This window comes from Marmota marmota, unplaced genomic scaffold (assembly GCF_001458135.2).
Source record: "Marmota marmota marmota unplaced genomic scaffold, marMar, whole genome shotgun sequence".
In the NCBI taxonomy this organism is placed as follows: Eukaryota; Metazoa; Chordata; class Mammalia; order Rodentia; family Sciuridae; genus Marmota; species Marmota marmota.
This window is the reverse complement of record NW_026000229.1, coordinates 11,091,400-11,103,852: the sequence shown is the minus strand read 5'-3', so window position 1 is coordinate 11,103,852 and position 12,453 is coordinate 11,091,400. Positions and strand designations below refer to the sequence as shown.

General features: G+C 35.8%; 1 protein-coding gene across 5 annotated transcripts in view; it reads left to right on the top strand.

Annotated features, from left to right (window-relative positions):
* Lrrc49 (leucine rich repeat containing 49) overlaps positions 1-12,453 on the top strand; it is a 186,974-nt gene that overhangs the window by 155,863 nt on the left and 18,658 nt on the right. For all 5 annotated transcript variants that reach the window (XM_048793713.1, XM_048793712.1, XM_048793715.1 and 2 more), the window contains one exon: positions 8,699-8,852. In XM_048793713.1, coding sequence (XP_048649670.1) covers positions 8,699-8,852 — 154 coding nt within the window. The remainder of the gene's footprint in view (positions 1-8,698; positions 8,853-12,453) is intronic.

Genomic DNA, 12,453 nt, shown 5'->3' with positions numbered 1-12,453 from the left:
AAAAAAGTCCCCCAATGAGCAGCTCCGTGGTCTGAAAGGGCAGGGAAACAGTCCAATGAGCATCACCGCAGAGGAGCCAATCAGCTAGATGTTGCTGGGGCCGAGGAGCCAATCAGCTAGATGTTGCTGGGGCCGCTGTGAGCCAATCATCAGCCGGCAGCTGGAAGTTTGCTGGCAGCTGGAAGTTTGCTGGGGCCCCTTTGGCTGTGGCTCTCAACACTGGGTGATGCCAGGTAACCTTTTATTTTTACAGTTTTTATAGGTTACTGTTGTACTAGAAAGAAATTCCACATACCTCTTAACTGTTCCATTTATGCATCCTAAAAACATGTATCCTTGACTTATTTTGTGGCTGGCCTCATTCAAAGTATGGGGGATATAAAGACAAATAAGACAAAGTCCTCGTTCTTGTGTGGCTTATAGTCTAACAAGTTAAAGATACACAACAACATAAAATCTTTCAGTATAGAAGAGACTAACCATGTTTTGGAACAACATTGGGAAAACACGTAACCTTTTATCTAGTTCATAAGAAAATAACTAGGAGTTTTCAAGGTATGGCATATAGGGGAAAGAAATCTATAAAAGTACAAATAATTGTAAATAGTTCAATGTAATTGGAGCATGGAATGATTATGCATAAGTCAAAAGATATGAAGCTAGAAAAATTGACTATGATCTGAGAACCTTGCAATCCATACAAAACAAAAATGGAAAGTTATTCTTTGTAATTAAGCACAACAATCATGTTTTTAAGTTTATATCTAGAAAGACAGAGGTTGAAGGAATGGAAAACAATCAGGAGGATGGCTTATAGTTTAGCTGAGAGATTATGAAGAGCCAAACTGAGGAAGTGAGAATGGAGAAGTGGATTATGTGAAAAACATTTAGGTTTGCCTGACAGAACACTGACCTACAGGACATAATATGGTAGGGAGAAGAATAGTCAAGGATGATATATCAGCCACAATTCAATTACAGATAATAGAAGTCACTCTGGCTAGCATATGCAGGAAACTTGATATACAGGAATTAGATATCTACAAAATCTTTAGAAAAGTTGAGGAAGCAGTCTCTAGATTGGGTCTCCAGATTATTCCCAGAATGATACCATAGAAGCAGCCCACCAAGAAAGCTGCCACCTTGCTGTAATCATGGATAATAGGAGATTGTTGTTCCAGCTGAGTCCCACTATCATACCATTTTCATTCACTGTATTGGAGATTGGAAAGTTGCTTGCCCCTTCCCCAAAACCTGGCTCCAGAGCTATGTTGCCCCGCTATAATTCACATCAACAAAATGAATACCTTGTATGTTACCCCAACTTCTCCACTTAGCCCAGTTCTGAATTTAAATCTAACTTAAGTGTATCTGATTGATCTGTTTATTCCATCTTGAACCCCATAGAACCATTATGTGTGGGGGGGAACTCAGGGACTTATTGAATTTAAGAAATGATGATGTAGAAAGAAATCAGTAAAAATTATACTTGTCTAAATACTACAGTGCATAGTATTTTAAAAATTTAATAACTTGAAAATAAAAGTCCCCCCAAATCCTGAGTTTCTTTCCTACAGGAGAGATAATAAATACTAATTAACAACAAAAACTAATGGAGGGGAGGCTTTCAAGAGGGCGAAATAGAGAAAGAATGTCCCTTTCCTGGTTGCTCCATGGCAAGAAACCAAGAAATCAGGCAGCTTCTCAGCAAAGTTCATGAACAAAAAAGGCTGGGGTGGGGTTGCGTGGGGTGGGGGGGATGGGGGGAGGAATTCATTACTGGACACTCAAAGCAGATCAGAAACTCAAGATGTTGAATATAATAAAATAAGGAAGAAATCCTCAGTGCCTCAGCCTCTGCTACTGACAGAGGTACCAGCCAAAGCAGTCCCTCCACAAGCAAAGTGGAGAGATAAGGGAATTAAAGGAACCTGAAATTTTAGGAAGACTGAGGCATGTCTGAGTACAAAGAGTTTAGAGATCAAAGACACTGCCCAACTAAACTGAAGGGCACTCTACGTAATGTCCTTGTAAGGGAAAGAAACTGCATGTCTCCCGGCTGTGTGTGGAAGACAGAAGAAGGAACCATTTCGCAGCTGAGTAGTGCCATGAGCTGGGGTAACCAATTCCTTGCAAACCCATAATTCTCGACTTAAGTTGAGCCTAAGTGACCAGGAGAAAATCAAAAGGTAGAGAGAGATTTACCCGGGGGACAACTAGTCATGGAAACCAACCCAGGTCTCTCCCTTCCCCTCCAAACCAGCTGCTTGCAGGACTGGCTGGGAGAGATGCACCTGGCCAGGGTTTCAAAAAGGTAGGAGGGGGACAGATTGAGGTTGGAGACCAAACCCTAGACCAGGAAATGTGGAGTCCGCAGGTGACAGAGTGGACTAAGAATTGTTTCCTCTATCACATGAATGGAACCCAGAGGAGATCCCTGGGGTGCAGTCTTCCAGCATGGACTGGCAACTGCTGGGCCCTGGAGGTACACTGATTTTAAATGTCCAGACCAATTGACACTCATCGAAGAAAGAGCCTGGAGCCTGCTTAAGCCTAAACCCCACGTCTAGGAGTTCCACCAACAGGATTAACTTTCTCATTTTAGAAACCCCATCCTGAGGTTGGAGCAAGCATCATACCCCAGGTGACCCCACCTAACACTGCTGAAAAAGGAAAGCCAGGAATCTTTTGAACTCCAAAAGAAACATTTTTTTAACTTTTTGTAGAGATTCTTTTTCATTTTCATTCTTTCTTTTTCTTTTCTCTCTCTCTCTCTCTCTCTCTCTTCTTTATTTGTTTATTTAATTGTGACCTTAATGGTTCATGGACATTTATACATATTCATATTTTTTAATTTCTAGCATTTTTAAAGCCAGTTATTTTTCATGGGTCAGTTTTTTGAGGACTAAGATGTTTGATTAGTCTATTTCAGTTTTGTTTTATTTTTAAAATTTTTACTTTATACTTTTGCTCTCTCGTATCTGTTTCCCTTGATTCTCTCTTTTCTTCTACTAACAACCAATCTCTATTTTTCTCTCTTCACTCTTTCTTTAATTTTTTACTTCTATTTTCTGCCCTCTTCCCTGACAATTATAACATCTATCACTTCTCTTCTTTCCCTATCCACCATTCAAAATTGTAAGCCCTTTTGCAGACTTTTTTTTTTTTTTGTAGTCAATAACAGATCATATCCTTTTTGTTTGTTATAACACTATAGATGTCATAGCAGGAACTGTTTAGTTTAATGCTATATATTGTTTGCATTTGTGGTGGTTTATTTGTCTCCCCCTAAAAGATGAGGAAATGGAAACCTTCAAGGACACTATAAGTCTACAGGGTAGAAACTCTACTGCCTCCGATCCATACTGTTACATGGGTAGGCACACATATGTGAAAAAAGCAAGGGAACAAATCACCCCAAACAAACCAAGATAATTCAATAACAGAATCCATTGATGCCACAGTGGAAGAAATATCAGATAAAGAGTTTAGAATATACATAGAAAATACAGGAAGTGAATGATCACTTCAATAAAGAAATACAGATTCTTAAAAAAAAACCAAGCAGAAATCCTCAAAATGAAGGAATCAATAAACCAAATTGAAAATTCAATGGAGGGCTGGGATTGTGGCTCAGCGGTAGAGCGCTCACCTTGCACGTGTGAGGCCCTAGGTTCGATCCTCAGCACCACATAAAAATAAATAAACAAAATAAAGGTATTGTGTACAACTAAAAAATAAATAAATAAAAATTCAATGGAAAGCACCAACAGACTAGACCACTTGGAAGACACAGTTTCAGGCAATGAAAAAAATAAATAGGATCTTGAAAATAGTGTTGACTATGGAGAAAATATGTTTAAGAAATCATGAACAGAACTTCTAAAAAATATGGGGTAACCTGAAATGACCAAATTTAAGATTTATTGAGATAGATGAAGGTTTAGAGATACAAATGAAAGGAATGAATCATTTTTTCAATGAAATAATATCTCAAACCTAAAGAATAATATGGAAAATCCGATACAGGATGCTTACAGAACCCCAAAGGTTCAAAATTATGACAAACCCACACCACGGCACATTGTTATATAAATAAGGATAGAATTTTAAAGGCTACCAGACAAAAATGACAGGTCACATTTAAGAGGAAACCAATCCAGATCTCAAAAGATTTTTCAACCCAGACACTAAAATTTCAAAGGTCTTGGAATACTCTATACCAAACTCTGAAAGAAAATGCATACCAACCAAGAATACTATGCCCAGCAAGATTAAGCCTCAGAATTGATGATGAAATAAAAATTTTTCATGATAAACAAAAGTTAAAAAAGAATTTACAACTAGAATGCCTGCACTACAAAACATATGCAAGAAAATATTTTATAAAGGAGAAATGAAAAATAAACGTGAAAACTGGTAAAGGGAGGAAGTACAGAAGAAAATCAAAGGAGGAACTAATTCAAATTAAAAACTAGAATAAATCAAAATGACAGGGAATGAAAATAATCTCTCAATAATAACATTGAATGTAAATGGCCTAAACTCATGAATGAAAAGACACAGACTGGCAATTGGATTAAAAAAACCAGACCCAATAATATGCCATCTCCAAGAGACTCACCTCATAGGCAAAGACATCCACAGACTAAAAGTGTAAGGATGGGAAAAAATCATGTATCATTCATATGGATCTCATAAACAAGCAGGGGTCTCTATTCTCTATCAGATAAAGTGGACTTCAAGTCAAAGTTAATCAAAAGGGACAAAAAAGGACATATCATACTGCTTAAGGAAATTATACATCAACAAGACATAAAATAAATATTTAAGCCCCAAATAATGGAGCATCTCTGTACATCAAACAAACCCTTCTCAACTTCAGGAATCAAAGAGACCACAACATAATAATGCTGGGTGACTTTTACATACCTTTCTCATCACTGGATAGATACACCAAACAAAAAGTAAATAAAGAAGCTGTAGAAATAAAAAATGCAATTAATAATTTAGACTTAACAGACATATAAAGAATATTTTATCCACTATGACTGAATATACTTTCTTCTCAGTAGCACAAAGATCCTTCTCTAAAATAGACCATATCTTAGGCCATGAAGCAACTCTTAGCAAATACAAAATATAGTGATAATACCTTGCATTCTATCAGATCATAATGGAATAAAATTAGAAATCAATAATAAAATAAAAAATAGATGCTACTCTAATACCTGGAGACTAAATAATATACTACTAAATGACTAATGGATAGCAGAAGAAATCAGGGATGAAATAAAAAAATACTTAGAGGTAAATGAGAATAGTAGTATAACATATCCAAAACACTATGAAGGCACTTCTTAAGAGGAAAATTTATTGCATTGAGCTCATTCATTAAAAAGATGGAAAGTCACCAAATAAATAACCATCTCCAAGCCCTAGAAAAAGAGCAGATCAACACCAAAAGCAGTAGAAGATGGAAGATTATTAAAATCAGAGCTGAAATCAATGAAATTGAAACAAAATATCCAGAAAATCAATGAAAAAAAGTTGGTTCTTTGAAAAAATAATTAAAATTGATAAACCCTTAGTCAAGCTAACAAAGAGAAGAAAAGAGAAAACTCAAATTACTAAAATATGTGATAAAAAAGGAAATATCACAGTGGACACTAATGAAAAACAGATGATAATCAGAAAGTATTTTGCAAATTTATATTCTAATAAATCAGAAAATAATGAAGATATTTCAGACCAATATTCCTGATGAACATAGATGCAAAATTTCTTAATAAAATACTGGCAAATTGATACAGAAACATATTAAACATATTAAAAAGATAGTACACCATGATCAAGTGAGGTTCATCCCAGGGACGTAAGGTTGGTTCACCATATGGAAATCAATAAACATATTTCATTAATCAATAAACTTAAAGACAAGCATCACGTGATTATCTCAATAGATGCAGAACTAGCATTTGTCAAAATACATCATCTATTCATGTTCAAAACACTAGAAAGACTAGGGATAGTAGGAATATACCTCAACTTTGTAAAAGCTATATATATGTTAAACCCAAGGCAATATCATTCTAAATGTAGAAAAGTTGAAAGTATTCTCTCCAAAAACTGGAACAAGACAAGGATGCCCTCTTTTACTGCTTCTATTCAACATAGTTCTTGAACACTAGCCAGAGCAATCAGATGAAAGATTCAAGTAGACTCCATGATTAAAGCAATTCTAGAAATAAATAAGATCATTTCAAAATAATAAGTTCAGTTTAAATTTAAATTTGTATGCATTTTTAGCATAGCCTTCTAAACTTATGACCCCAAATTGACACAGTTACAAGTCTACAGTTAGAGTGAGATGTTTTTATCACCTCCAAGTAAGAGAAAAGGGACATAAAATACTTGAACAATATGACAACATATTTGACCTAACATTTAAAAAATATTATCTCCAATGTACATTCTTTTCAGGTATAAACGAAACATTTATTAAAGTTGATCAAATACTATCTATAAAGCAAATGTCAACAGATTGAAAGAATTGAAATCACATGGACTAATTCTTTGCTCAAAACGTGTTTAAGCTTTAACCCAGTTACAAAAAGATAACCAGAAAATTCCTACATATTTTCAAATTAAGAAACATTTATAAATGACCTATAGGTTAAAGACAATTTCATAATGGAGAACTGAAACTACTGTGAGTTGAAATATAATAAAAGTGCCACATTTCAAAACTTGTGAGGTCACTAAATTGGTGCTAAATGGAAACAGGTTAGCCATGAACTGGGTGCATTGGAAAGATTAAAGGCTGAAATTATGGAACTAAACCTGTATTTCACAAAATTAGGAAAAGAACAGCAAAATAATCATGAATAAAGTTAAAGATATAATATTCAAAACAGTTAATTATTTGAAAAGACTAAAAAAGGGTAGTATGTAATGTGTGGACATTGCTTTTATAATTTAACAATCAAAATAAAATGTAAATACAAATAAAGACCTATATGCCACCCTCTTATGTTTTTTACAAAAGTAAGACAATTATACAACCAAATTTCTAATAAAAAATTGTGATTTATATCACAATTAATTTTTTATTCATTCACTGATTATAATATTTAATTACATAGAAAATACTTATTATTATGTAACAATAAGTGAAATAAAGCATACAAAATGGTATATATGGTATGATCTTACCTTTTCTAAAATTTTATAGGAGAAGCTTCTCAGAAATATGTCAAATGTAAACAGTTATAGATTTATATGGACTTATGCAGTATAGGCTAATGGATGACATTTATCTCTTTATATTTTTTTAAAATTTATACTTCCCCAAAATTTCTAAAATAATTGTTATACTTTTAAATTAAAAAGAAGGGATTTTTAAAGATATATCCCTCTTCTGTTCCCAATCTTTCAGTTCACAGTAAAGTGTTAGTATCACTTCATTCAGAGATATACCCTATGATGGATTGCAGCCCTCTGGAATTCAGCTTCCTATTTCATTACTTAACCACCTACTTAGGACCTTGCCTGATATGCTGACAGTTGGAGATTTTTAGTTTTTTGTTTTGCTTTTTCAAAACAAAAGTTTAATCAGTATTCCATTTCATTTTCTAGCTATGAGTAAAACTACTGAACTACATAAATGACATTATGAAGTATTTGTGTAATTTGTAAAGGGTAACTAACATGTTTTATAGAATATAAAGACTAAAAGTTTGTTCTACTACCTCCTTATTTGGATTGTTTTGTGCTCTGATTATTTTGTGTGTGTGTGAGTGTGTGTGTTGTTTTTTATTAAGGTAAAGATTTTTTTTCATTTTAGAAATACTTAAGGCATTTTTTAATGGTTATTAATTATAGAACAAAGAAAAATGTGTAGAATACGTTAATTTATAGAATGGATACCAAACTGAGTACAAATAAATAATAAACACAGATTCATAAAGCAGATGTTCAGAAAAGCATAGGGCTCCCCTCTAAAGTCAACAAAAAATAGATATTTTTTAAGTCTGATAAGCAGCTCTCAAAATCTCTTTATTATTTTTCTTTTTTAACAATAAAATAGCCACTTTATTTCTATTGATTTTAAAGCATAATAATTAGTCTTTTACTTTTGTTCTAATTAGTTATACATGACAGTATAATGCATTTTGATACATTGTACACAAATGTAGCACAACTTCTCATTGATGTGGCTGAATCACTATGATGATGTTAAGTCCTTTGGGTATAAACCAGTGAGTAGGATAACTGTGTCAAATGGTGGTTCCATTCCAAGTTTTCTGAGGTATCTCCATACTGCTTTTCATAGTGGTTGCACCAATTTGCCATCCCACCAGCAATTTATGAGTATACCTTTTTTCCCACATCCTTGCCAACATTTATTGTTGCTTATATTCTTGATGATTGCCATTCTGACTGGAGTGAGATGAAATCTTAGAGTAGTTTTGATTTGCGTTTCTCTTGTTCCTAGAGATGATGAACATTTTTTCATATGTTTGTTGATCGACTGTATTTCTTCTTCTGTGAAGTGTCTGTTCAGTTCCTTAGTCCATTTATTGATTGGGTTATTTGGCTTTTTTTGGTGTTAAGTTTTTGAGTTCTTCATATATTCTGGAGATTTGTGCTCTATCTAAAGTGCAAATGGTAAAATCTCTTTATTATTTTTCTACAGGAAAAAGCAATTCCGGTATCTACTAGAAACCAAAGGAAAAAAACCTGGCATTGTCAGTGAAGAAAATAATGATAACAAAAGACTTGTAGGAGAAAACACAAATCGTGCTACACTCAATTATACCACAAGAGAATTTTATCATGAAAAGCTAGAGGTAAAATACCATTAATCTTTGAAATCTGGTCCCTGGATATATTCTATGTGGCTTGAGGTTTGTATGTTGCGTGTTTCACCTTCCTTTACATACAAAGCTGAGGACAGTAGACACCAAGGAAATAGAAAGGAGTAGAGAGCTCTGAGATGAAGAAGAGCACGTGGTTCCATCATTTTTTTAGTAGAAAAGAATATTTAAAAGAAATTTATTCCCCAAAATTTAGATCAGAATTGGACTAAGGATCCTCATCTATCTGAATTAAGAAAAGAAACATAGGCTTGTGTGGGCAGTTAACCAGCCTGTGCCAAACCAGGAAAGGACACAGCATAATCTCCATCTCTATTCTCTTGTCTTAGGCTCTTAATGTTTTAATTTATATATTTCATTATACACCTTGAACTTCTGTGTTCTTAATTATGTAATTTAACCTGTTGTGTTCCCAGTAGAGATACTTAGCCAGGAAAACTGGAACCAGTCTTTTAGTTCTTTATGTGTTCAGAGGTTTATTGGGGTAATACAATATTATGGCACTACAAGAGCTACAAAGAAGAAAAGAGCCTACAAAGTTCCTGCCTTGATGAAGCTTACAGGAAAGCAGAAGAAACAGTCATCTAAATCACTGTAGAGTTTTAAGATTCTTCAACCGAATTTTTGTTTGTTTTTGTGGTACTGTAGGAGATTGAACTCAGGGCCTTGCATATGTTAAACAACTGCTCTACTACTAAGCTATATACCCTGCCTCTTTTATTTTATTTTGAGATGGAATCTCACTAAGTTGTTGTGGCACAGTCCTGAAATACCAGAAATTTGGGGGACTCAGACAAAAGGACTGCAAGTTCAAGGCCAGCCAGAGAAACTTAGTATGACTCTGTGTCAAAACAGCTCAGTGGTAGAGTGCCCCTGATTTTAATCCCCAATACCACAAAAAATAAAATATCTAAAGATATAGATGTATCACTGAACAGGTGGTGCATGCCTATAATCTCTGCAGCTTGTAAGGATGAGGTAGGAGGATCACAAGTTCAAAGCCAGCCTCCACAACTTAGCAAGGTGCTAAGCAACTATCTCAAAAATAAAATGGATCTAGTCTCAAAATAAAGAAACTGCGGATGTGGCTCAGTGGTTAAGCACTCCTGGGTCCAATCCCCACTACCCAAAAAAAACCCCAAAAAGATAGATGTATTTCTATATCTCCTCACACAGGGTTTGTGTGTGTGTGTGTGTGTGTGTGTGTGTGTGTGTAAGGAAAGAGAGAGAGAGAGAGAGCACATGAGAGAGAGAAAGCATGCATGCTGTGTATCCTCATCAAATTTGAAAGTGGTTTTCAAATGTCTTTTAAACAATTATGAACTCTTTATTGATGCCATATTGTAACTGAAAACCCAGTATGTGGAAACTGTTGTTATAGAGGAAAAGTAGGGGACTCGGAACTTCATTTGATTAGATTTTCTATTCATTTCCCTTCACCCCTCTCCTAGTTCTGAAGTGTCTCTTTGGAATCTATGTTAGTCAGATTTTCTAAGAAAATCAACTTAAAAGGAGGAAAGATTTGTTTCAGCTTGGTTTCAGTCCATGGTGGCTTGGCTCTGTTGTTTCCAGCTTGTGGCCAGACAGAACATCATGGCAAAGAGTATATGGTAGAACAGAGCTGCTCACTGCATGGCTGCCAGGAAAAAGAGAGAGAGAGCGAAGGGGCTGGGGTCTCAGTATGCCCTTTAAGGGCATCCCCCCCCACCATGACTTAACTTCCTTCAGCTCCTTTCCCACCTCCTACAGTTTCCACTACCTCACAGTAGTGCTATCAGCTAGGACCAGGCCTTCAATAGGTGAGGTTTCTAAGGGACATTTAAGATCAAACCTTAACAGAATCCTTTAAGAATTACAGCCTAAAAATCATTTGAAAACTCAATTCTGTAATATTTTTATAGCATCCTAGAAAATGTTCATATTCTCCTTTAAATTATTATAGTACAAGAAGGAGCTGGGGGTATAGCTCTATGACAGAGCACTTGCCTAGCATGCTCAAGGTCCTGGGTTCCATCTCTAACACTACAAAAAGAAAAAAAGGGAAGGTCAGTGCTTAATGAGATAGTTGACTAAAACTGAATAACTCCAACTATTAATGATCCTAATACTACCTTATGTAGTAAATAGAACAAGTCTCTTCCATGTGGAAACCCTTCAAATACTTGAAGTCAACTACCTTATCTCATTTCAGCCTTCTTGACATTTGTACTTTTCACTCATTCAAAAAATCATCTTTGAGCACCTATCATACACACTGTGTGATATACTAGGTTATAGAAAGATACTGTCTTTGCCCTCAGGGATCTCATATTCTAATGGAGGAGATAGATTTATATAGGGGTTATTATAAATCATTATTCTAAGAGAAGAGGAGAGATAACTAACCCAAATCAAGGAAAGCATTCTAAAGAAGATGTTCCCTAGTATTTAAAAAGGACAAAATAGAGCTATGTGATGATATATAGATACAAGGCAATTCTGGCAAATAAAATGATGTGAATAAAAGGCACAAAAGTATAAAAAAGAGACAAAGAGTGACAGAAATTACAAGGCAGTTAATTGTTGCAGTACAGAGGTTGAGAAAGACATGTTAAAAGATGAAACTGGAATGTACAGGGAGAATCATGCTCAAAGAGAATGAACATAATTTGTTGGCCATTAGAGGCTTCTTGATATTGCTAGAAGAGGAAAAGACAACCTGGCAGGATTATGAGCCTTCTTCCTAAATACAGTTGGTTCTACGAATTAAATTATAAGTGTGTGTGTGTGTTATGTGTGTACATAATTTAAATGTACAAATTTTTATAATAGAGATTTTTAAAATGTCAAAGAGCTGCATATAAAACAAGGACAATTCATAGAGAAACCTACCCAGTGTTTAAGGAACGGATAATTCCAGTGATTTTTAAGTAGTTTAAGAGTATTTAGGATTCTGGAAGATGGCGGCGAAGGGAGAGCATCACCCCCGTGTACCGCGTCACTGTGCGGGAGAATGACGAGTTAGAATGGCTAAAAGCTATCTTGTTAGGAATTTCCAGCAAAATTGGGGTGCTCCAAAACCTAGAGGAAGGATTTCCATCGCACAAGGATCAGCTACGGGGGCTCAAACGTGAGCGATTTGTCCGCACGGAGGGTCACGCTGCTTATTCAGCAACTCGCCCTGCGGCTAGAGTCTGCGGCGCGCGCTGGGAAACGACCAGATAGCAACACAAAGATACAGCGCTGCGAATTCTGCGGGCTCCTGCCAGCTGTGCAATCACTGTGCTCAGTGCTGAATTCTGGGTTTGAGATGGGGGAAGGAAGCGGTCCAACTTGGTTCTCCACACTGGTCAGACCACAGAGGAAGCCAGCGGCCACCATCTTGGAGAGCTGACGTCACCATCCCTGTTTTCGACTGATCGCAGCTCATTCAGCCATAGAACAGGTAATTTCAGGCTGCCATTCGCCTGCGGCTTGCAGACAAATTACTCAGGCTCAGTGCTAAAGAACCCGCGGAAACTGCTTCTTGGAGCCTGCTCCTATCAGAACATACACCGAGCCCGGAGCGGCCGAATTCCGGCTCCCGGAACTGCTC